At 45.5% G+C, this 26,688-nt stretch overlaps 2 protein-coding genes across 3 annotated transcripts in view; one reads left to right on the top strand and one right to left on the bottom strand.

Moving 5' to 3' along the window:
- The window catches only part of LOC138582131 (zinc finger protein 586-like), a 110,919-nt gene extending 104,434 nt beyond the window's left edge, over positions 1-6,485 (bottom strand). Inside the window, exons 1-2 of one of the 2 annotated variants that reach the window (XM_069653140.1) lie at positions 6,390-6,485; positions 5,852-6,067 (exon numbers count right to left, since the gene is read on the bottom strand). In XM_069653140.1, the coding sequence (XP_069509241.1) occupies positions 5,852-5,893 (42 nt within the window). In that variant the 5' untranslated portion in view covers positions 5,894-6,067; positions 6,390-6,485. The remainder of the gene's footprint in view (positions 1-5,851; positions 6,068-6,389) is intronic. The other variant, XM_069653142.1, reaches the window with a different exon arrangement.
- Positions 6,486-6,552: 67 nt separating this feature from the next.
- Positions 6,553-26,688, top strand: part of LOC138582129 (zinc finger protein 773-like) — a 167,083-nt gene continuing 146,947 nt past the window's right edge. The window contains exon 1 of the mRNA XM_069653134.1: positions 6,553-6,697. Coding sequence (XP_069509235.1) covers positions 6,674-6,697 — 24 coding nt within the window. The 5' untranslated portion in view covers positions 6,553-6,673. The remainder of the gene's footprint in view (positions 6,698-26,688) is intronic.

Below are 26,688 nucleotides of genomic sequence, written 5' to 3'. Positions count from 1 at the left end.
GAAATTCAACATGGTATACAGCACGAAAGTAAAACTTGTACGTGTCAATACTATAAAACTATACTGCTCTATGTAACTGGTCAAGCTGGTTCAGGCAAAACATTCTTAATAAAAAATCATCACAAAGTTCCGCCAACAATTAACAAACAACAAGCTTTCAGCAGTTGTAACTGCCCCCAAAGGTTTAGCAGCCTACAACATATGTGGTGTCACTTTACACCGATTTCTACTTCTGCCAGTAGAGCACCAAAACAAATTAGGCTATTACAAACTTTCAGCAGAAGCTGCTATGGAGCTACGCAGAGTTTTAAAACAAATGAAAATGCTCCTAATAGATGAGGTGAGCATGGTCTCCAACCTAATGTTGTCTTTGATTCACCTCAGATTGCACGAGCGCCTTAAAAAAGACTACAAACAACTCTTTGCTGGAAAACATGTTATTGTTTTCGGAGATCTTCTTCAATTAACACCATTCAAAGAAGAACCTATTTTTAAAACCCTAGGACAAAAACTGTGCCGTAAAACTCTAGGCAGCAAAGGAAATGTAAATCTCTGGCAACATTTCCAATACAAAGAACTAACAAAAAACATGCGTCAGTCTGCAGACCTCACCTATGCCAACATTTTGAAAAGTATTCGGACTGGTGTGTATCCAAGGAAGCACAATCTATCTTGAATACTAGACTCATTCATGACCTATACGGCCATAACACATGTGCTACTTATGTCATGGAACAATTAGCACACAAAAATCTAAAATACATGTCCTTAATGCCAACTCTTGCAAGCTGTGCAAAAGTCAATGAAACAATGCTGAAAAAAGAAATGCAACCACTTGTACAAATTAACTCCATACACAAACTGGACGTGCATGATATGACACTACCTATGTGTCACCAAGCCACAGCACAACTAAATACCTTAGAAAACTCTCTAACACAGCTGGCTTAGACAAAATATTAACACTGTGTTTGAATTGTACAGTGATGCTGAAGCATAACCTTGATGTAACCTTGATGTGGAACAAGGTTTAGTTAATGGCACACTGGGTACAGTTGTAGGCTTCCAAACATACGCACGTGACAACAGCAATCCATTTGTCAATGTTCACTTCGCCAAACTTTCAGAAATTAAATAAATAGGACGCTCAACAGCCCGATTCCTTCTTTTCAAAGGCATGTATGTACGCAGAGAACAGTTTGCTCTGTCTCTAGCATACGCAGTCACCATTCATAAATAGCAAGGTCTAACTCTAGATCAAGCATTGATTGATATTGGCAGCACAATTTTTTAAGAACGCATGAGTTACGCAGCACTATCACGCCTACGTACACTTGAAGGACTATTTCTAGTCAACTTTGATGCAAGTAAAGTCAATGCATACATTCCTTGTATCGTAGAGTACAACAGACTACGTGCACTCTACACACCCCATCTCAAAATGTATCCTCTTCCTCAAAAATACAAACTTTGTAAAAGAAAACTCAAGCAATCCGAACTTACACAGGATCTCCCAATAGTACCAACAAAGAAATTGAAATCAGCTAATACTCCATCTACTAAAACCACAAAAGGATACACTGAAAAATCAAATGCATACACAACTCCTCCATCAAAAACTACCTCTGCAAAGAAATCTCATGACCTTCCATCAAATGACACAGACACAGAACTGCCTGGTCCATTCAAATTTTCCAATACAACTAGTGTAAATTGCTATGCAAAATGTAGCAATCAATATTCTGTTCCAATTGCCACCAATTCTTGAAAACATTTACTTAAATGGCGCAGACCAGTTGTGTTTGCAAATGTTAGTCCTTCACAGATATGCAACAAACAATCCTAACAACACGTACAGTGTTTCTGGAATAAGATAGGAATTAGAATACTGTGCAGGAATGGTGAAATTCACAATAAACACCCAACAGGATCCACAAGAATTTCTAATGTACTTACTGCAAGTTCTAAAAAACAAAAACGTACCTATTCATGAAATCTTCCAAATTTCATACAAGTGGAAACATACATGCACTCTCTGCAACCATGTAGTGCAGGAACAAGTCCCTAACAAGCGCTTTGTGTATGTATCCATACCTAACTGTGAATCCATTCCATTTCAACAGCTAGAACAAAATGCAAACCATGGCATGTTATGTACTACTTGCAATTCCGATAATCGTTCCACTTTACACATACAATCGCATAGCCAATACGTAATAATAATGCTTTTACGTTACAATGCCGATGGTATCAAAAGCAACTGCAAGCTTACTAGCTTCAAATATGGGCAAGTATCACTTGGCAAGAAAACCTTCACAACAGTAGGCATAATCTACCACAAAGGCACCACAACCAATGCAGGTCACTATACTGCATACATTAAAAAGAAATGTGGATGGTTTGAATGCAATGATACGTCCATTACTCTAAAACAAAGATTACCAGAAAATCTTGCAAACGCCTACCTAATATTCTTGCACCAAAATGTACTCACTAATCCACAAAAGAAGAAGAATAACTTACAAAAATCCATTCTATGAGCAACTACAAAGTCTCCTGAAAACAACCACAGATAGATGCAGCAGTACACTGTACTAAAAAATGTAAATGTACCATCAAAAATGAACGTGCTTGAAAACATATCCTGCAAAACTACAAAACTGTAAACAGTTAGAATACGCCAACAGGTATCTAACTGCAACTATAGTATTTCAATATTTCTTCCAGCAATCAATCTGCCAAAAGAACTGCAACCATAGTACTTCCATATTACTTCCAGCAATCAATCTATCAAAAGCAACCTTCAGGAACCACACTGCTACACAAACCCTCAACAACTTCCAATCCATCAACATTTAGAATACGCCAACTGGTATCTAACTACAACCATAGTAATAACAATTCCAAAATGGAAATAACCTCAACTATGGTTATAAATAGTGCTCATTTCACTAAACCAAACTAAGGAATGTAACAAAAATTAAACATAGGTTTTTTTTGTATCCTGCATGTTTTGTTTTTCTCACTGACCCAATGATTATGCTAAAAAACACAGGAACTGAGCAGATTGCACAGTACACTTGTTTAAAGCATAGTACTAGTTAAGTACTAACTATGAGGGTCAACAAACTATACAAATGTCTACAATGTAATGCAATACAACCATACAAAGTACCTACCCTAACATGCTATCTTTTCTTTATCACAGACAATGAAAGTACAATGTGTAAAACAATGAAAAAAAGCTTCAGAGACCCTCAACAAAACAAACAGTAAGTATACAATTAATGATGTCACACTTCTTTATAATTTCAAAATATGCATTCTCAACTTATAATTCTCCAATCCTTATACCAGCATGAAAATGTTGGCTACATGAATGTATTATGCTGCAGTGGTCGTGGTCAGGGCCTGGAGTCTTGGGCCTCCGGCCATGCACCCAAGACTCCAGGCACTGACCTCAACCACCGCAGCATAATACAACCATAAACACATCTACCCACTTACCACAGTACAAACACATAAACCATATACTGCACTCCCATACCCTAATAAACCCTGCTTACAATCACTAAAGGAAGTGTTTGCCTGAGGATCTGACCGTGAACAGCCGCCATGTCTGCAAACACTGTGAACATAACAGTGCCGTCTCGCACTTAAACAAATGAACCTTATGATCCACCTTTCACTCTCCCGCCCTTTCCAGCCCTTCTTCCCAATACGAAATGACCCAAAACATGGTTTTAAGGCCCTTTCACTGCTTCGCTGTCAGCTGATATCCGCAGACACAAGATGGCAGCGTTTCTCAAAATGATGACGCCCTTCACGCTTCCCTCCAGCCAATCAACGACTGCGTCGGTTGTCCGCGGACATGACGTAAAGCGCTGAACCAATCGGTGTCCTGTCCACGGACCGAACAAGGAAATGTGTCCACGGACCGGACACAGATAGCACACATTTTTTTCACTTACTTTATTGTCGTTTTAAAAGAAACTACTGGACGGATTTACACCAAATTTAAAAAAGCTTGCTTCGAGATCAAGCCGCCGCTCCTGCCGCAAATCTGGTGAAAATCCGTCCAGTGGTTTGGGCTTTAGGTGTGAGCAAAGTTTTTTTCCCCATTATGTCTATGGAAAAAAAAAATTGGGACCCCCCTTCCAACTCCCCCCCCTGACGAAACCTCGCCAAACGTGTAATAATTGAGAATGAGCCAACAACTTTTTTTGCCAAGTTTGGTGAGGATTCGTCCACAGAGAGTAAAGTTATAAGCCGCCCAAAAGGTGCTTTTCCTATGAGTTGAGCAACTTAAACATAACTACACGGCCGCTACTGAGTAGAATTGTAAGACTAGTGTGACATTGTTCGCAAACAAACAGATTATCATTGGATATAAGTGTATGGTCTGATTTGTATATTGAACAGACTTACAAAAACAATTGGACATTAATCACTGTGTGTAATTATCTTGACTCTTGAATTTAAGTAGAGTTGTAAGATTTGTGAGATAATATTCTTAAATGAATAGATTATCACTTCATGTAATTTGATATTTTGTTTATACACAATCAGATTTGCAAGAACAATTGGGTACTAACTCCCATGTATGAATACTGTGACTCTTAGGGAGTCCCTTTGTGTTTTGTTGGTTTTCTTTTTTCCTCCTTTATGTCAAATACTATTATTGGATTTTGTGTAATTTTGATGTTTTTATGCATAATGGGACAAAATTTGAGATTGTGAAAAATGGCTTTCTTTGTAATAAACTGTGACCTTTTCTATTATTTGGTTCCATGTTGAATACAGTTCATAAAATGGAAAAAATAGTCCACTCAAATGTATGAGTGAATCTTATATGTATGTGATACTATGTTGAGCTAATAGCCGACAACAGGACACTACCCGAGATAGTGACTAGTAGCACCCAGTTAGTAGTGATCCTTTCTTTTTCTTTATTATGTTTGGAGTAAGATAGGGCAATTATTTAACTACATCCACTTTAGATCATTTTCCTGTGGGGACAGCTTTTATTGTTTTTCGTGTAATTGTTACTGCATCATGTAAATGTACCTCCTGTATATGTCCTTTGTAATGCTCTGTACATTCCTTTTCTGTATTACTATGTACATTATACCTGTAACCCATGTAACTAAGCCAAAAGTATACTTGTAACCTCTTGCGCCCAGATACCCTCGGGTTTGGTGCGCCTTACACATAAATAAACAAACACCTGATCGGACAACACCAACTGCGGGCACACCGGGAACACCCAACTGAGATGATCGGCCACCACATTCACCAGGTAGCAACCCCACCGAAGGCAGAAGGACCCCTAAGCCCCACACACTGGTCTCAGCCATCCCGAACAGCTCAACCGTGCCCCAAGCCCTGCATATTACTGGGTACATGCCGCCGCCCCGCAGAAGAATGCCACCACAGAAGACTCACCAACGACGTTCCCCAGAGCCCCGCTCCAGGAATAACCAGTCCCTATCGTAGACAGGAAATAAAACACTGGTGTATTGTGGCTAAGGGGAAGGTTCTACCTACGGGGAAGAAAAATAGTTCCTGTGGGGGTGGCAGGGCCGCGTTGGTGAGTACTGGGACGAGGAAGAAGGACGTGTAGGTAATGACACCACATGCATGTTCCATTCTAAAATCACCTTAGTGCACAATTGAATCACACCACTACCAGGGTTCACTATTCACACACAGTGCCACATCAGTCGAAGCAACTTCTTGTGATGACAAGGTATTCATTAGAAATCACTATCTGTGCCAAGATTACATCTCATATAAACTATTATCAAAATCATGAGACTTGAATCGTGTCGGCCTGTAGGTCTGTGCTCACCTTGCTTGAACGCCGCTGCGACATTTGGTTTACAATTTCCATTTCTAGGTCAAATTTGTTTCCCTGGCATAGACAGCGTCTTCTCTACCTACAGATTGCAAAGGGAGACGAAAGGGCCCAGATATGCTGCTGCTTACGACCGTTCTCCAGTGACACCAATCACAGCGCCAAGCTGCCAGCCCTGATCTATCGAGCAGGATCGGCTGTCGAGGTTTGCTACAGGAAAAGATGGAAAGTTGTGCAATTACTGTCGCGAAATGTAAACGAACATGGCCAATTAATTAAAGCCCTTAGATTACGTTCTGTCGCCCACACTGACTCGGACCATCTCTACTAAGATCAATACATGAAAAGATCAAAAAGACTCTCTCGCTCCCCAGTATACTCTGGGAGCTGCACACTGCAGAGCACTGCTCTTAATTGGCGAATAAGAGAAGAATTGCGCCCCTGACACAAATGTCAAATGCACATATTGCGTAGTCAAATAAAGTTCTGTATCAAGAGAACACATTCGAAACAATTATGTCAGTAATCGAACCATATTAGCCACGCGCATCACGTGAACTGTGTTGCTCGCCTTGCGAAAGCGCTGTGTACAGTGCTTCTCTGCGCCTGCTCTAGTGACTAGTGTCTTACTAGTGACAGCGCTCGGCAGTGATTTCACTAGTGACGGTCACGATGACTGGTGTCTAATGTTGTGCGCACACGCAAACGAGTCTGTCAGTTCGGTGCCCACAGCATCTGTACTCATAGATTTGCGACACAAGTACTCGCCCTCTGCTCAGCAGTTTACCCTTCAGCTGGAAAAAAAAACCTGGCGACATGACTGGTCAACATTCAGATAATGTGAGTTATGTCCAGCGCAAGCAGAGGGTTGTGGCGTGCAGCCTCGACAGATATGGGAAGGGTGTTCCTACGGAAAGCTAAGGGTGCAGTGGAATGGGGGCATGTTGGACTTTGTTGTTGTTTTTTTTAATGCCCACTGTAACATTTTTTGTAAAGTTTCTTCCAATTGCTTCCAATTTTGGCGAATAAGACCTGGAGCTGCATTAGGCGCATTGTAGTAATGGTTAAAGTGTCTTTGAAATGACTTGGTTTTTAAAAAAATGACACTTATTTATGAAATGAGGTTGAAAGGGATATTTACCTCATTGGACGCAAAGAAATTACTGCATGCGGTAAATAACTCCGATTCAGTTACCACGTTTTTTTACAAGCCCGTTGTAAGGTCAACTGATGTCCTCTCCTGGGATCCTGCAGTTTGGTCATTGGTGGAAGCAGGAATTTGAGCCAGGTCTCCTGGTATCCCATCTGCTTTTCACTCCAAGGTTGTGAAGAGACGAGGAGCGGGCATTTAAGAGGAAGAGTTCCGTGCAGTGAGCTGCATTTAGCAAGGTAACAGGGGCAAAGCCATGGAAGGGTTTATAGACGAGTAGCAGGCATTATTAAGAAAGAGTTACTTTGCATGGTGGGCCATCCAAGGTGGTGATGGTAGGTAGCGGTTGGGAAGGATCGGAGTAGGTGGAAAAGGGAGCATGTCATAAAGTTGAGGAATTTGTTTATGGGGAAGAAAAGAGGAAAGAGGTGGACCGGGAAGTAGGGCATAAGTCCAGATGGCAGGACACAAATTTAGAACTGAGGGTTTTAGTTGAGTAGTGCGTGAGGCAAAGGTGGACATATGTTTCCAATTTTTAGGAGGTTGATTTCTAGCTTCAGTGGCCTATGTTGAATTGGTAGAGTTTGGGATCGCTGTTGAACAGAACCCCAACATTGCGAGCCATGGTTGAGGGGGTGAGGTGGTCAGAGGGGAAAGAGATGGGGCGATTGGGGTTGGCATTGGAAGCAGGGAGAAAGGTGACTTCCGTTTCTGAAGTGTTTAGCATGAGGCAGCATAAAGACATCCAGTGGTGGTTAGGCAGTTGGTTTTGCATTGTTATATTAAATGCCAGTGGGTGAGTGGCTTTTATGCCTGGCTGGTAGCTTCCAACTTGTAATTTTTAACGCTGCCGTATTACAAGTGAGCCGTGGATAGTCTCCTTGTTTTGTTTTGGTTTAGTTTGTTGCTGGAGTATGAACCGAATTTAGTAGCTATACTCCTTGTGCTTGCAATTGCATTTGCAGCATCTCCAGTATGTTGATGCATACTGTAGTACTAGGGTAGGATGATAGTGATTGCACCCACAGCATTGCTTTCGTGCCCAGGCAAGCACTGGCTGATAGTGACCACAAAAAGCTCCATGTCACCCGGTTAAAGGTCTTCTTGGCATCAAGGGAAATAGTATTCCTTGATCTGTAGTGTTTCTGATGGGTATGAAGCTGTGTTGACAGGCAGACAAAATCTGAAGAATGACTTTATCATGTCGGCTTGCTAGAACTTTAGAAACAAATTGTACTCATGCTGCTTGATGTAGAGAGGAGCCTATATGAACCTGGATTTTTCTTTTTTAACTAAAATAACTTTATTGGCATCCTTTCAGGATTCAGGATCCTTTTAGCTATAACATTTTCTGAAAAAATAAGAGTCAATGGAACCAGGGCTATTTGATGGACACATTTTTTAAACATTTCAACTGGGCTGCCGTGTCCTTGTCTTTATGGAGCATGAATGTTATGTCTGTGAAGAACTCCTCCCGCTCTGAGCTTGGGCTGTCCCATAAAGGTGCAGAGCCACATAACATCACCTGCCGACAAATGTTCTGAGGTCGTGTTCAGCATTCTTCCACTAGGCACATGGGCCTTTATATTACCTGCTGCGGGCGAGTCCAGGGGTCACCTGGTCCTGCAGTCTCCGGGACTCTAGGAAGTTCTGGTGGGATGTTTCCTATCCCCTCTGCCGCCATCCACAGATCATCTCGGGTTCCTACACCCCTGGTTCACGTTCCGCCGGTGGTGTACCCGGCTCTTCGCTTTTGATGAGATCTTTGATCTGTGAGCTGTTCCTTGTTATTTCTTGAGTCGCATTCTGTGCTGTCACCATGGATCCTTTGAGGGCTTGGACTTCGTCCCCCATCAGGAACTCTTTGGGTTTAGCTCTTCTTATGATGTCTGTGTCGCGTTTTCCCGTTCCTTCCCAGTGGTGTCTCTCAGAATGACTTCTTCATCCGCTTCCTCTTGGTCATCTATGTTTCTCACGAGTCTTGTGTGAACTTTGTAACGCATCATTATTTCCGCCGGAGACTTGTTGATGGCTTCATGGGGGGAGTGTTCCGATAATCCCTCAGCATTCTGCATAAGGCCTGGTGCGGGTTTGTGGCCTCAATGTATGATTGCTGGATGGATTTCTTGATTGATGACATGAAGCGCTCCGCCATCCCATTCGATTGGGGCCATCTGGGTGTGATCTTTTGGTGGGTGAACCCCATGTGTCTTGCACATGCTGTAAAGTTATGCCCATTGAATGGGGGCCCATTGTCTGACTTGATTGTGCGGGGTATGCCCCATTCACTGAGCACCTCGTCCAAGGCGGCAGCTACCTCTGGGTGTACAATGGTCGCCACTTTCTTCACTGTTGGGAAACAGGAGTATTTGTCGATGAATACAAGCAGACACTCTCCTGACTCCATAGGTCCATAGAAGTCAACTGCTACTCAGTCCCATGGTCGCTCTGGTATGCAAGTTGTCTGCAGTGGTGTGGGGGCCTCTACTTTCACAGTGCACTGGCATGGCAGACAGCTCGACAGCTCTTCACCCGACTGTCCACCAATGAGTCCATGAATAGGTACCAGAAGTTGCATCGTAGCTGTTTCTTGGTGTTGTCGGCCCCTCAATGCCCTTCATGTGCTTTTTTTGAGGACTTCAGCCCTGAGGGTGGCAGGGATGTCTAGCTTACACCCTCTCAGCAACATTGAGTAATCCTTCACCACTAATTCATTATGTACTTTTGCGAGTCTCTCTAGTTTGTCTATGCTCACTCCTGGGTGGCTTTTGATAGCGCATTGGTAATCCTTCCACTTGTTGTTGTTCGCGAGGGTGATGCCCAACCCCATGGATGTGTTGGCTGCCGACACGCTTGCAATGGCTTCCAGCAACAGTGCGGGGTGGCAGGGCGTTGGCTGAAACATAGTTGATGTATTCAGTGTCCCCTTTTCTTGTTATTGGGGCACCTGTCGGGTGGCGCGAGATGTAATCTGCCGGATTCTGGTCACCCTCTGGTCTGTGGATAATTGTGTAGTCGTATTCCTGCATGCCCCATCTCTCAATTCTGGGTGGCATTTTGGTGCAAGGGTTCCCAAATAGCGAGGCCTGGTGGTGGTCGTTACCAGTGTGAATCTCTTGTCAACAATGAAATTGTGAAAGTGTTCGCACGTCCAGACAGCCGCAAGGCTCTTTTTCGGCCTGGGAGTAGGCTGACTCTGTGTGCGAAAGTGCCCTGCTCGCGTAAGCGACAATTCGCCTGGGGTGATTGTCTTCTCTGTTGGTCTGGGCAAGTATGGTGCCCAGTCCCACTGGGCTGGTGTCTACGATGATCTCAATGTGCCAAGTGGTGTCAAAGTATGCAAGTCGTCTAGCCTCTGCGAGTGTCTTTTTGATCTCGAATGCCTCTTGACATTCCTCAGACCAGAGGAAATCGGTGTCCTTCTGTAGTAGTCTCCTCAGGGGTTTGCTGAGGGTCCCGTAGTATGATATGATAGGTTATTTATAAAAAGCTTAATACCCAGAGGTTTCTACGCACTGACCCAGGGATTGAACCTGTGTTGCTCCGTGTTATCTTGCTTCCAAGGCGAGCATGTTGCCGCTGAGCTATCCTCCCGAGACCTCGCGCAGTACCCGACCATGCCGATGAACAACCTTATGTCTGCCACTTGTGTCGGTGCTTGTATGTCGGTGATGGTTTTGACTTTTTCAGGGTCCGGGGTCATCCCCTGTTCTGAAAAGATGTGCCCGAAGAATCTTAGTTTTTTCTTGCTGAACCTACGTTTGTCCAAATTTAGCATCAGGCCTGCGCTGTGTAGGGCAGCACAGGTCTGCAACAGAGCCACATCGTGCTCCTCTTGTGATGTGCCAAAGACCAAAATGTTGTCGCTGTAATTTAGTGCCGATTTGATCGGTCGGATGACCTACCTAATGGCTTCCTGAAAAACTTCTGCTGCGAGGAGATGCCAAAGTTCAGCCGGCGATACCGAAAAAGTTCTCTGTGTGTGGCAAATGTGGTGATACTTCTCGAGTCTGGGTGTAGTTCGAGCTGGTGATATCCCTGTACAAGGTCTAGCTTGGAGAAATTGGTTGCTCTGTTCAGCTGAAATATCATGTCCTTGATACACGGACCTGGGTGTCGTTCTCCCTGGATGGCGGTGTTAGCCATTCTCATGTCGACGCAGTCTAATTTCAGCCTTCTCCTTTTGGGACCATTACCAGCGGCAAGACCCTCAGGGTGGGTCCGGTGGCGGGTTCTATGATCTCACTGTGGAGTAGTTGGTTCAGTTCTTGTGAGACCGCGTTCTGGAAATGAAAACACACTCTTATTGGATGTTGGGGGACTGGGCGGATGCCTTCATCTATGTGCAACTTGACAAGTGTTCCTTTGATTTTCCAAGCCCTTTGCATAGGCCAGGAAATTTAGCTTGGATTACTTCCTTTGTGATGGTACTGTCACCCTCCGGGTTCCTGCTGATTGTGCATATGGTCTCTGTGTTGGCTGGAGGAGCTGCGGTTGATTGGATCACGTCCCCTTCATGGAATCGGATGTCAATGAGTCCAAGGCAGCTCGCTGAATGATAGCTGAGTAGGCAGTGGCCTTTTGTCAGGCTTCTTATGACGTGGATGGTGGTGTCAAGCAGTCTCCTGCGAAATTGGCCGAAGGAGTGTAGGGGCAGTGCTGCGCCCCATTGAAATATTCTTGTGCTGTTCCTTTTGAGTTCAAGTCTCTCCGGCATCTGTAGGAACTCCTGCTCCCCCATGATATTCACTGTCGCGCCTTTGTCGATCACTAAGCAATAGAGTTTGTTTCCAACATTGACTGAGATCCTGGGTGCTTCTCTCGCCTCTCGTTCATCGTGGATGTGATTGATGTATTCGTCGAGTTAAGTCTGGTTGTATTCAGCGTTGTAGTCGTACTGAAAATAGTGCGGTTGGTCTCCGTATTGCTGATAAGTGTGTGGGGGTTCGTCGTATTCGTCGCTGTAACTGGCATACGGGTCGTGTGGGTCATATCCTTGGTGCAGGTCTTGGAGTGGCGTTTCCTCTAGCGCCCTTACGTATCTTCTTTGACCTTGGTAGTGTGTCGGGTTGAACCTTTGTGAGTATTACGATGGCGGGGGTTGCCGGCTGTAGGGCCTCACCTGTGGTTGAATGTTCGGTCGTGGTGTGGGAAACAGTCTTCCTTCCTTGCAGAAAGATTGAAAATGTCCTCTGCCGCAGTTGGAGCACTTTGTGTAAGGGATGGGACGGTCCCAGAGTTTAGGAAATTCCTTCCTTACCGGTGGCATTGTCTGTGTCCTGGGTAGCATCAGGCCGCTTGGCTTTCCCATTGACATCCCCCGGTCTCCTGGTCTCTGCGGTTGGATTGTAGCTATTGTTTCGCTTTTCTCGTGTTTGGGACCTGGGTTTCCTTCGATGGAGGCAGTTTGGGCATCAACCCTCTCGAATATTCTCGCTAGTTCGCTGACTTCGTTAATGGTTACTGGTTTTTTGAGTAGTTGCTTCCGGAACGTAGGTGATGTGCATCCTTCAATTACGCGCTGTCGGTTCACCTCATCTGGTCATCTGGGGAGAACAGGTGGAATTGGCAGTGGGCGCTTTTCAGGCAGAGGCAAGTAATAAACTCATCAATGGTCTCTTCTGGTTTCTGTGTGCACTGGTTAAACACGTAGCGCTCGTAGTCATGGTTGGGTTCAATGATTTGTTTTCTGTTAAGAGAGTTGATCAAGGAGGTGTAGTCGGTCTTCTCTTCTGGGGGTATTGACTTCACTATGGTTTTAATTCCCCCCCCTCCAGATTGATGAATACGTCGCACAGTGCTGGGGATTTATCCTCACCAGCTGCCTTGACAAAGTGGTTAAAGTCCTCCACCCACTCAACCCATCTTGGCCCCTTGTTGCTCTGTGGCATCAGCGTTAAGGGAAGCGGTTTCCAGAGCAGGAACAATGACAGAGACTGGTGCGTGGAAAGCACCTTCGTCACCAGTTGTTGACCCTAAGGGTCATAAAGAAGGACGTGACACTGGTTCCAAATAGACTTACTCTTTATTGATCTGTTCGCTGCAATATACCAGGAGGAACTGAAACTATCTTCCCTTGGCTCCTCTCTTTCCTTCTCCTCCTCCCGCTGTGAGCTTGGGCTGTCCCTTAAATGCGCAGCGCCCCATAACATCCTGTGACTTCCAATGTGATGTTAGTACACTGAGCCTGCCATCTCATTAGATGGGTGCATAAGTAACATCGCCCAAAGAATACCCTACCAGGGCATTTGTCTCACAGATGTTGTCTATACAAGTAACGCAAAAACTCTCACTACTGCTCTGGACTCCACCAAGAGCTACTATACTCATATTCAGGGTTCCAGATAAGGTTTTAAAATTGGAATATTTTGGTTGATAGTTTTTGAGTTGGGAGTAAAAGTAAAACCCATTTCCAACAGGGGTATTTTATAGACAGGTAGAAATATATTTTGACTCTTAAAACCAATGCCTTTTCACACACCTCTATCAACTAGTAATTCATACAAAAGAAAAAATGCATTTTCACCTTATTGTTCCTCTTCAGATCAGGTAGTAATAATATTGAAACCACTCCCGAAAGCACTGTTTTGCCGATACCACTGGACTGAACATATTTGTGAGCTGAGTGGGTGTCAGCATGTAGCAGGCTACAATGGGCCCCATTACAAGATTGCCGGTAGAAAATCGGTATTACTGGCATGCCGGTGCTACCGTGTCCGTGTGGCACTGCTGCCGGAATCAATGGTTGATTCCGTGTTGGCGTGCACGCGCATTCCAGCATGCTGGAAACGGTAGCACCGGCATGCCGGTAACACTACCAAACGGACCCAAAAAAAACATTCCGGCAGCCTCGCTGCCAATGACTCTGCTTCTGACTACGTGCACCCTGACCTACCGGCACCGTTGTTACCGGTACTGGTATTACTGTGACCGGAAATAATGTGATCGCCGGAACAGGAAATGTACCCGCGGCCATCAGAACACAATCCATTTGCAATCCTTAGTGCTCAGGAGTCAGAGCCATACCCCAAGCACTGACAAAATTCCGCAGACATGTCCTCAAGGCAACCAGCTACACGGAGGCACAAGCCACGTTTCAGTGAAGCTGAACTGAACATGTTGGCGGACACGCTAGTGGAGAACTCAGAAGAAGTCTTCTGCAGTGATATATGCAGGCAAACCCAATTAAGAAAAAAGGCCATCTGGAAGGAGGTGGCCTGGAAGGTGTCAGCGGTCGGGACAACCCCCAGAACAGTCAGGGATGTGTTAGGCAGAATTATATGCCATACCCTTTGGGGACACCACACACAATTAGGACTACAAGTGACAGTACAAATTCACCTTTGGTACAAGCCTGTACTACACAGTAAAGTGGTAGCGATGGATGAGCAGCCAGACTTATCTCAAGAGTAAAGTGAGCAGTATCAATAGTTACACAAAGGACAGCAATTACTATGATTCAAACAAACACTGACTCAAGGTTTTTGAGTAAAAGAATATAAATTTATTTACACATCAGTTATTAAACATTTCACTATTATCAAGCAGTTGAAAAATCACGATCTTAATACACCACACCACACCCAATAGATTCTGGACAAGTTAGGCTCAAAATGAAGTGTGAGCAAAATGGCACTCCAGTAATTTAAAAGGGAAGGAAAGCCAAAGTTAGACAGAAATTGAGCAGCACCAACAAGTACGTAAGCTGGGAAATCTAGAAAAAGGAACTACAGTGAGGAAATCAAATTCAAGTCAATGGACCAAAGTCTTTGCAGAGGATCACACGGTTCAGGGTAGTTTGTGGTTAAGTCTTTGCCAAGAGTTCAGAATGAAGTTGGTCGGACGAAAAGTTACTTTAAAGAATAAAGAAGGACAAGCCCTCGGATTGGTGAAAAATTTCACACACTTTCACCGCGGCTGGACGAAACGAACAACCAGGTTAGCACAGTACCTTTAGAGCAGAAGAATGCTGTAGCTGCGGCAGACGTTCCTGCAGGCTCACTGTTCCTGAAGTGACTGTCGGAATGACACAAAGGAGGAAGACTGGAGGATCCTGCTCTGCCCAGGGAAGAAACCAGCAATGGAGCAAAGCGATGAATAAAAGGTGTGTACCTTAAAACCCAAGCAGGGTCCAATCCTCCTGGTTATCCGGTTCACTGTAGCTGCGCACAGCAAATTCGACCAGAGGAGGGAGGCCTGGCTTGCAGTTTGGCGAACTGGTTGTTCCCACCAGCTCAAGGGGAGAAGATTCCTTGCAGATCTTCCATGTCGCTGAAGTTTGAAAATTCGGACCCACAGCAGGGCTTCACTGGGAGGTTCAGTCGTGGTAGAGGTCCTCTTCTGTCAGCTTTTCTTCGGTTCTCTCGATCCAGTGGCGACTCTCACTTCCAAGCCCAAGAGACCTGATTTTTATGCAGTTCCCCCTTTCAACAGCCTGGCTGTCAATCACACAGCAGGGTGGCTGTCCCGCTGGGACAGTCACCACAGCCAATCCTACCAGAGTGCGACATGGGTCTCCAAGGAGACCCTGTGCAGCGAGTCTCAAACCCTTCCCTCACGTCCTGTCCCCCTCAGACATTCAGGCGCCTAAGGAAGGCTTCTGTGCAGAAGCCTGCCAAAGGTCAGTGAACAAAGGAATCAAACCTGGTTTGGCGCGCAGAGAAAAACACGAGAAAGACTTTTACAAAAAGAAATGGCGGATAAACCCAGCCGGGACCGTACAAAAATCTATATGGGCCAGCGGGTTTAAGTTTGAGGCTACTAAGATAGCCTAAAACACTACCAGGGCTATTTAAGATAACCGCGGTAGGAAAAATAGGGTAGTTACCACTGCCACCAGCCAAATCTTAATGAAAAGGGAACAAAACAATGTTCCATGAGAAACAGACAAAAAGGGATAAATATGAACCCTTTCCAGAACTCTATGTAAGGTAGTTTGTCCTGGGTCTGTGAGTAAAAAAAAAGACTAATAAAGTCAATGGCAACGTTACATGTTCTGGGAGACAGTAGTCAGTCCCATAAAATGGAGTCGGAGTTGGGAAGTCTGAAAAAGACAACCCTGTGTCACTGCACTGAAGGTGCTGTGTAACACACAGTAAACAGATGATGCCTATGTAGTAGGTGAAGCTCCACAGTCTATGAACACAAACATTTAAAACACACACAGCAAAACACATGTAAGAGTGGGAAAAGAGGCTCACCCTCTTACAAGGTGAAAAAAAGAAATCCTAGAAATCCAGCAAAGCTGCTCAGGGACTCAGTAGGTAAGGGAAATGAGCCATTCTGGAGAATTCTCCCTAACAGACTGCCGCAAGAGGTGGGATGATCTACGTCTCTGGGTGCAGAACCTCCTTTCTGCACAGCGTGCCTAGGGCACGGCCACAGGAGGAGGACCTCCATCACCAATCAAACTCCAGGCCTGGAAAGAAACCTGCAGCAGCATCATTCATGCACCTGGAGGCTATCGAGGGAGTTGGAGATGTAGAGGCTGGAGGTGTCACATCTGATGAGACTGGTGAGTCCCTGTAAACCCAATGACCGATCACACACCTTGTTCCCTCTATGCAAATAAGTAGTATGTCGTCCCCAAAGCCAGTACAGCCCTGCTGGCGGTACACCCACCTTCAACCTGATTGCACACATCCATATAGACCTTGCCCACAACCCACATCCATACACCACTCAGATCACACAGGTCCCCTGTATCACCCTCACAAGATGCACCTGCATGCACTCAGACACACATCCCCCTGACACTGCACAACTGCTGTTGTCACCGCCGTGCTACCACATGCCCAAAGTCACGTCAGTGTCAAGCACCTCCACCACCAGCAAATGACAAGATGCACACATCAATGATACATGTGGCCCACTTGTCCCATCCCGCTAAATCATCATCGACGCAGCAACTACCATAGGCAGAAGTCACATGTGAAACAGATCCGTGTCACAATCAGACACAACACCTTGTCATACAGTTTGTGTGGCACACCGATAACACCCAAACCGGGAAACACCAGTACCCCAGGCAACAGCCACTGCTCACACCATGTCTGCACACCACACATGCACCCACACAGCATCCCTGACACATGCATGTGTGCACCATGCCATGGCTCCATGACAACTCACATACATTGGAAAGTACTAGCATTTATGTCTGTCTGTTGAATCCGCACCCATCAGTGAGGCCCAGCCTTTCTGTCCGACACAAGCACATCATCTAGCAATGAGGCGAACAGCCAACCACATCCAGGACCACCAGGGCATGGCCGCGCCGCCGTACAACTACCACCTACACCCAAGATTCAAATGTATCCACCAGCATATGGGAGCAGGCAACTACTCCTGCCGCCCAGCCACCCCCCTAACAGGAGGCACCTAGGGCACATCCACCCCCTAGCAGGAGGAACCTGGGATATACCCCCCCCAGCTGGAGGCACCTGGGGCACATCCACCACCCCAGCTGGATGAACCTACAGCCCTTCCGCAAGGGGGTCTACCCGACAACATTGGGGACAACGGTGGAGTTGAACATCTATATAGTGACCAGAGCTATGCGGAGGCTGAGGGATTCAGTCCTGTGGGCCCAAGGAGCCCCCAACCCAGACACCCATCACCCCTACGCAATGTTTGTGACATTGAGGGGTGCCTGTCTAGGATGGAGGCACAACAGGAATTTATGCACACAATGGTGCAACAACACCTGGACAATGCCCGGCTCATCCCGGAGACACTTCAGGAGACCTCCAGGAGGACTGCATGCTGGGCAGAACCACAGGAGGCATTTACCATCTGACACTGCGTGTGAGGGAGGGGAATGGGGCACTTTCAACCCTGGTGGAGTCCATATCCGTGCTGGTGCAGGCCCTCGTGGACCAATGGCACATGTCCTGGCCACTGGCACCATCCTCAAGTTTGACCACTGTAACTTCTCTTCAAAGACGCCCAAGGTGTAAATCACAGCAGATGACTCACCCAGCAGAAGGGCACACCCCTCCGCCCATAGGGGAAGAAAACAGAAGACAGATTGGGTGTGTGTGGGGAGGGATAGCTGGGGTGGGCGTGAGGGATAGTTGGGGAGGGGTTGTGGGGAGGGATAGTTGGGGTGAGGGTGTGGGGATAGTTGGGGTGGGGATAGTTGGGGAGGGGTTGTAGGGAGGGATAGTTGGGTGGGATTGTAGAGGTAGTTAAGGCTTATCACATATGTAAATATTTATTTTTGTGACAATATATTTGGTGTTGAAAAATAAATCATGACTGGAAATTGATCTTTCAGTGTGAGTGCATTTAATTATGGACAGTGTCCAGTGCCCAGTGTGCTTAATGTCCAGTGCCCAATGTACAGTGCTGTGTGTGTAACAGGTGCTCAAATGTAGTGGTGTATAAGGTCTTCACGTGTGGCACGTCCATCATTGCCATCGCAGCGCTGTGCATTATCCTCCTCATCGTCAGTGTCGTCCTCAGCCTCTGTTGGCAGCATGTCCATGTCAGGGGGCAGGGGGGTTTTGTGCCGGATGCACATGTTGTGCAACATGGCACATGCCAGCACAATTTTGCCCACCTTCTCAGGGCTGCATATGAGCACTCCCCCCGATCTTCTGAGGCAGCGGAATCTGGCCTTCAACAGGCCAAAAGTCTGCTCAATGGTGCAGCGAGTCCGTACATGGGCACAGTTGTACGCCTGTTCGTGCATGTTGTGGGGTTGCCTGATAGGGGTCATTAGCCATGGCATCAGGGGATAACCAGCATCACCTGCACGGGAACAACAGAAAGAATACATGTCAATTTCTTGGTCATTTCATGTTGACACAGGCTATATAGTGTTTATTTGAGAAGAATAACATGTACAGGCAAAATTGAGTTTAGATGGCATATGTTCTTTTTCGTGTACCAGAAGTGAATTTTGTCAGGATGCGTGTGGGGTGTGTGTTGTGCAGTTGCATTCACATGGACCATTCCCAGACCACATGACCTCGTACAACTGACACACATGGAATGGATTGAAATGTCATTAATGTATTACAAATGAAAATCAACTATATGTCAATGTACAAGGTACTTTTAGCGTTTAAATGATATCCATTTTTGATTTAGTGGTAGTAACGGTATGCAGTCTTTATTACAAATCCTTTATATAGACATGCTTTTATGTCTTAACCCATATGACAAAACACATATTGATCAAATATGTCTTTGTGGGATAAAGGGTTAAATATTTCCAAAAATGGTGGTGGGGGGTATTCAGGGGTGGGACACGGTGAATCAGGTGACAACCCCCCCTTAAAATCAAATATTAATGGTAATTAAATAGTTAAGTATTTTCTAATTTTGCAAGTTTTGGTCTGAAAGCATTACATTTAAAAGTGTCCCTCATTAAGACATGTCACCGGTATTAACAAGCAGTGTACCTGTCAAATTTGTGTGCAGCCACAAATTATATTGGGATGGCAGCTTCTGGAATCTCTGGCTGAGCATCATGAGTTGTGGGTTTCCTTGACTGTGTTTTTGTTTATTGTTGTCACTATGGTGTGGTGCATTCTTGTACATGTGGTTTTGGTTTATTGCTGGAATTAATAGATGTACATGGAGACACGGCTGTCAAGGCCTTGCGCTCTGGCATGCTACTACTCTTTTGCACCTTCAGTTACACTTGCACACTTGCACATTTCATGCCCTCACAACACTGAGTATGGTCATGTCCCCTTCAGTGTGTGAGGTTTATTGTTGACACAATTGTGGGTAATTATGTTCCTTGCTCTTACTCCTCATCTACCTTTGCCTTTTAATGAACTATCAGGCCTCTGTGCACTTTCACTGAGGTTTGGTAATTGTTTGAGGAAATTGCAGTAGGAGTAATGACGGATTAATGCATGCAGTGTGCACATCCACTGGTCATGGGTGTCATACTGGGCCATAATTCAACACTCCACATGGCCTTGTAGTTAGACTCACCCAGCAGCCAGGTATGCTATGCTGTTTACTGCCCCCCCAATTCAACACCCCACATGGCCTTGTAGTTAGACTCACCCAGCAGCCAGGTATGCTATGCTGTTTACTGCCCCCAACTCCCCAATTTAATACTCCACATGGCCTTGTAGTTAGACTCACCCAGCAGCCAGGTACAATGTCCAGCATGTCGTACCATGTACCGGGGCAGCGTGGAGTTCCACAGCACCATGGAGTCCTGTGTTGAGCCAGGGAATAGGGCACAGCAATGGGTGATGAGGTGGCGGGCATCACACACCATCTGTACGTTGGAATGGAACAGCTTCCTGTTGCAGTACACTGCCTCCACAGCATGCCTGGCCACCAGCTCCACATGTGTGCAGTCCACCGCACCAATTACATTAGTCATGCCTGCAAGGGCATGGAATGCGATTTATGTGGCATTCAACTCCTCAGCAGTCCGTGGTAAGCTGATGTGGTCCGGTAAGTGGGAGAGGAGTGCAACAAGCACCTGGAAGAGCACACAGGAGATACAGGGTTGGGAGATACCATGCAGCTGCCCAACTGTGTGCTATGTGCCTGTGGCAAGAATGTGTAGCACAGATACTACCTTAAGTAAGGGGGGGATGGCTGTCCGGATATTAATGAGGCTCACCAGGTCATCATGTATCGGGTCCACTATAGAGATTATGTTGTCCCTGTCTAGCCAGTACAGGGTGTGGATCTGACTGGGGGTGAGGTTGAATGGGGTGGCCCTTAGTCGAGGGATTGGTGGCTGCCTGCGGGATACAACCTGCTATACATTGGGGATTTGCTGGGCCATGATGTCCCTCCTTCTCCTCATTCGCCTCTGCTGCATCCTCTGCCCCACTGCTTCTTCAATCAATAGCTGTTCAGGCATGTCCTCCAGTTCCAGTACTGCTACAGCTACTGCTAGCATTGTGGTTTTGGAAGGGGTTGTGGGAGTGGTCCTTTTATGCTGTGGCACAGCCCATTGGGTCCACCTGTGCTGATTTTGAGCACCTGTGGCATGTTTCTACACACCAGAATCCACTTAACTCCTGGTCCGCGATGCCAGTGTTTCCGGCATAGTTTCATGTTGTTAACGGCATGTCCATGACAGTGATTGCGTGTCTGTTCACTCGGAATGTGCACTTACTTATGCCATAACGGTATCACAGGCACGGCTGCTGTGTGTCTCCGCTGATACCGGCAACGGTGTTGCTGGACACGGTTGGTCCCTTGGGATGCCGGTATTGCCGGCATCGCAACTCGGACTAAACCAGTCAGGAAAAAGGTGCCGGTATGGATATACCGGCAAAGCTATTTCCGGACCGGCAAGGTTGTAATGAGGCCCTATGTGTCTGTTCCTTCCCATTTTATGTTGAGAATATTATTAGTCCCTTAATCTACCTTGGAGTTTGGCTTTTTCAGGGAATACATCTAGGTGGTACACTGCCTATCTATGGGACTAAACTAATCTCATCTCTTCACTGCTTTCATCGTTCTATTCACCCTCCAGTCGATGCTTGCCTTCTTCACTCTGCTTTTTCCTGATGGCTACAAGATCCTCTCCAAACCCAGAACCAAACATCCCTGTGGTGGTGTAGCCTTAATTTTCCCAGAGTGGATCCCTGCTTCTGTCACTCCAATGCAGGACTTCTTCTCCTTTGAATGTCTGGTCTGCAGGCTCCTTTTTTTTTCCTGGCCTCTCTCTCACTCTGGCTACTATCTACAGGCCGCCTGGCCAGGTCGCCCTCTTCCTCTCTGAATGGGCTGACCTCTCACCTCCGTGCCTCTATTTCTATTCCTGAATTGATCCAGGGCAAAGGAGCCCAACCCTAGTCACAAGGAGTACTTTCTAAAAAATATAGGTTTGAACGTTTGCACTGGTTTGTTGAACTGAAGATTGCCAAATATTCCTTATACATTTGTGTTGTATGTATTAGTGTGAGGGTCAGATGCTTTTTAGACACTAGGTCATCTTTCTTTAGTTTTTGTTTGCTAGGTTGGGACATTCTCATTAGGATAGGGAACGATAGGCGTTTATCTCACCTTTTTATTATTTTGATAAAATGGCAAACATTGAGAAAACCTTACCTTTGTGTCTGTCTGGCATTTCTGACTTCTCATACAATTGGAGTTGAAATCTCCCACAACCAGTACTCAACCATGTGGAGGTTTCGAGTGGCAGTCATCAATAATTGGCGTTAGGTCACTCAGAAAGTCAATGGGCGTTTTACAGGGTTCCAATAAATATTGGCAATTACTAATGACAATATGAAGCAGTATCAGTGATGGAGAACGCACAATGCTAAGATTCCTTCAGTACCGGAGTAGATTATACCAGTATCACTGTTAGGCAGAATCCTGTGCAGTGCCCTTAGGGACCACTACACACAATTAAGACTACAGGTGGCAATTTAAGTTTTACCTTTGGTACAAGCCTGTACTACTATGTTAAAGTGGTAGCAGTAGCGGAGCAGCCAGGCTCATATCAAGAGTATATGAGCAGTAGCAGAGATTACACAAAGAGACCACAATTACTGTGACTCAAGCAAACACTGACTCAAGGTTGCAGGTAAAAAATATAAGTACATTTATTTTTAAACCATTTGTTATAAACACGACACTTCTATTAATTCAAAAACCACACGTAAAATACACTACAACTAACCAATTCACTTTGTACGGTATAACTTCAAGGTTACCTGTGTTTTAGCGGACCAGTGTTGTGAAACAAAAGGCGTTACCGGGTATACACTTGCGATCACTTTTTGACAGTAATGACAGTTCGGTCTTACTAAAGAAACGCGTATCCACGACAATAAATGTTACTGAGGCAAAAACACACTTAGCACCTGAGATACCCAGAGAGAGTTGGGGGAAAAAATCATAGGCAATACTTTTGTCAAGGAAGACAGAACCAGAGAACACTCTTAGACAGAAATTCAAGAGTAAATAGGCCGGAGCCACTGTCAAGTGGAACCGGGTTCCTGTTGTCGAGGATCACACAGTCGGATAGTTCACGATTCAACGTAGCCAGGAGTACTTACATATTGTCAACAGAGGAAGCAAAAGTTATAAGGAGGGAAGACCAGGGCTAGCCTTGTAGGCGAAGAAAAGGGATTCACCCTAATTCCTCGAGCAGAACACAGTACCTTATTCAATGAAGAGGCTGGTGCCAAGGCAGTTTTTCCTGGTAGTTTCCTGCAGACCCACAGTTCCTGGAGCTTCGATCCGAAGGAGGACGTCTGGAGGGGTCTGCACCACACAGGGCTGAAGCCGGCAGCAGTGATGGTGACTAAAAGTGCACTCCTTAAAAACAGGAGAGGCTCTTCAGATGGCTATCCGGACCACTACATCAGGGTGCAGCGATTTGGACCACGAAGAGGATCCTCTGGATGTAGAAGATGAGCTGGTTATCCCCACCAAGCTCAAGGGAAGAAGACTCCGGACTGGATCTTCTCTGGTCGTCGAAGGGTAGATCGCTCAGGACTGCAGCAGGGCTTCACCGGGACCGGATAGTTGCAGCCGTCGACTTCTTCTCTGCTTCTCTTCGGTTCCTTGTAGTTCCAGTGGCAACTCTGACTTCTAGCCCAAGAGACCTGCCTTTTATGCAAAAATCCCCCATTCACACAGCCTGGCTGTCAATCACGCAGCAGGGGGGTTTTCCGGCCCGGACAACCACCTCAGCCAATCATGGCAAAGTCTGACTCAGGTTTCCTAGGATACCCTGTGCAGGGGGTGACTACACCCCTCCCTCACATTCAGCCCACCTAGACACCCAGGCGCCTAGAGGAGGGCTTCTTGGCAGAAGCCCACCAAAAGACAGTGAACAAAGAAGGCAAACCTGATTTGCCGCACAAAGTAAAACACAAGAAGGACTTTAACAAAAAGAGATGGCGAATACACCCGACTGGAGCCAAAAGAAAAAGTATTTGGTCAAGCGGGTTTAAGCCTAAAACGATACCACGTTTATATAGTACAATCGCAGTAGAAAAGTTAGGGTAGATACCACAGCCACCAGCCAAGTCTAAATGTTAAAAGAGTGAAACAATGCTCTAGGAGGTACAGATAAAAAGGGCTAAGGATTAAACCTTTCCAGTACTCCATGTAAGATGGGGTGTACTGGATCTGTGGTTAAATGACTAAGCAAAGTTAATGGCAACTTTACCCTTTTCTGGGGGACATTAGTCAGCCTCAGAAATGGAGTCGGTGGGAAGTCTAAAAGACAACCTTGTGTCACTGCACTGAAGGTGCTGTGTAACACACAAAAGAAGGTGGCTACTGAAGTGGTGTACTCCAGAGTCTACAATCACAAAAACAGATGAAATACACATGGAAAAACAGAAGTAAGAGTGGGAAAAAAGGTGTACACTCTTACTAAGTGGATAAACAAACTCCAGAAATCCAGCAAAGCTGCTTGGGGACTCACTAGGTAAGGGAAATCAGCCAGAGAATGAGAATTCTCCCTAACAATCACCCCATTACTGCATTGCCAAAAATACCGAAACCCAAAAAAAAAAAATGAATGTAAAATTCTGAATTTCGCAGGATATAAATATGGGGGAGTTATTTGGGGAGGTTGTGGGTGGTCTCCCCCACATAGTTATGCAGCTAAATGGGTTTAAAGAAAAAACAAATTCAGCATTTTGGGCTTCGGTATTCTTTTTCCGGAGTGATCACATGATCCGATTTTACCATTTGAGAGCCCACTCGTGTTTCCACTATAAGGCCGCCAGCCGGGAGGCCCATACTGCCAACAGAGGCCTCTTCAAAAGCCAACTGAAACCCATCAAAGTAAGGGCAGTCCATAAGCCAAACTTCTTGTAATCGAAATAATGAAAAGTTAGAGGGCATAGACCATAGAGAATTATTTTTCATTAGGTGCTGATGACCATGAGTGTTCCAAAAAGCTACTGTGAGAATCAAGGATTGGCGTCCTTGAAGCCTTCTGACCTGATTAGAGGGCTGCCCTGATATGGATGGTAACCATGACCCATCAAGGGTGGCAAATTGTAGTTGCTGACAGTGAGAGGGCAGGGAGATCTGCAGAGTGTCAGACTGCCCCAAGTGACATGTGTTCTTAATATTATTCCATCCACAGGAGTGAGCTTCCACCCATGCCAGGGTTGTAGATGAATGTAAGTGGGCCAATTCTGTTGCAGTTGCAGATACAAAGGCATAGCTCATTGCACGCAGTGCCTTCTGATTTGACACGATTGGATACTGTATAATTCTGGAGGGAATCACCAAAGAAACGAAATCTTTCCGGCCGTTCACCATAAACTCAGCCAGCTCTATGTCACAAGATGAGATTAGTCTTAGGTTAGGAAGTTATAAAAATTAAAGCCAAAACATGAGAGCGATTCAACAGTGGTCTATTTTGTTCTGTTAGAATACATTCCAGTATCAATTTACTGGATTTCCAGGGATCCTTGCGAGCCACTGGACCAGCACTATTTGAAAGCAGGTTTGCTGAACTTTGTCGTTAAGAGACTATAGCAGGATCAGAAGGCCTTATTCCCTGTGAGAAAAAAAATGGACCCTTTGTCACAGCTGAGTAGGTTGGATTAGTTGAGGGGCAGGCCATCGTTTGTATTCCAAAATCCCTGATGGAGGTGTGGATCTTACTAGAGTCCAGGCTGGTGTGGGGCTAATTACCAGTTCTCAATTTTCCCGGCTGAGGTAATTCTCTGACAGACGTACAAAGACAGGCTCTATCAGGAGATTCATAGCTGGTATCCTGGTCCACTTGAGTAGATGTAGTGGGTGTGACAGCCTTTGCAAAGTTGATTTTCAATTGAATGAGGGACTTCTTGTTGGCAGTATCCTGTTTATTTGTTTCTAATCTCAGATTACATAGAAACTTCTGCAATGATTTCTTATTCAGATTCTTAGCTTTTTGGTTCTTTGATTTCTCCTTGGAGTACCCCCCTTGCGTCTTGCGACAGCAGCCTGTGTTGAGTAGAACAACAGTACTACCTTCCAACTCAGTATTGCTGGCCACCCTGAATTGGATGTTATCCTCATTGGATAAACAGGTGGAGGTAAAGTCCGTTGGTTTATCCCAAATTTCCAGTAGTGCCCTGTGGGTTGTGTAACTACCTCCGCGATTGTTGGCCCACCCAAATCTAAACTGCTTACATGAGCGTTACACAGGATCGAATCCAGACGATTAACATTAGGGAGTAATTATTCATTTTGTATTTGTATTTATTGTGTTTACATAGCGCTTTAATCCAAAGCGCTGTGTATTTGTATTTATTGTGTTTATATAGCGCTTTAATCCAAAGCGGATTTTGATGCTTTACTTCTACCCTTAGGCTGTCTTACAAAGAAATTATTGAAGTTAAAACCACGTTGAGAGTGGCATTGGAGGCGGGGCTCAAATTAGTATCTGCCTCCCTAAGCCGCTGGAAGGGGGGGTCTGCTACAAACACGGTCTGCTACAGATGAATCACAAGAATCTGATGACGACGTGATGGGTGTATCACCAACGGTGTTGGGTGAATCTTCAAGCAAAGCTCTAGAGGGTGGAACTGCATGAATATCTGATTTCTCAGTCAAGGTTTCAACTGTGGAAATAGCTGACTGACAGCCTGTGTCTTCATTTAATAGCAGTTCCAAATCAAATGGAGTAAAGGATCAATCATCTGTCATTTCCATGGTTGACTGAGGAGCTGTAGAGCTGGTTTGGGCTGTTATATTAGGTGTCTTGGCAGCAACA

Source organism: Ambystoma mexicanum, chromosome 3q (genome assembly GCF_040938575.1).
Source record: "Ambystoma mexicanum isolate Mex_15411 chromosome 3q, UKY_AmexF1_1, whole genome shotgun sequence".
Lineage (NCBI taxonomy): Eukaryota > Metazoa > Chordata > Amphibia > Caudata > Ambystomatidae > Ambystoma > Ambystoma mexicanum.
This window is presented reverse-complemented; position numbering and strand designations above follow the sequence as displayed.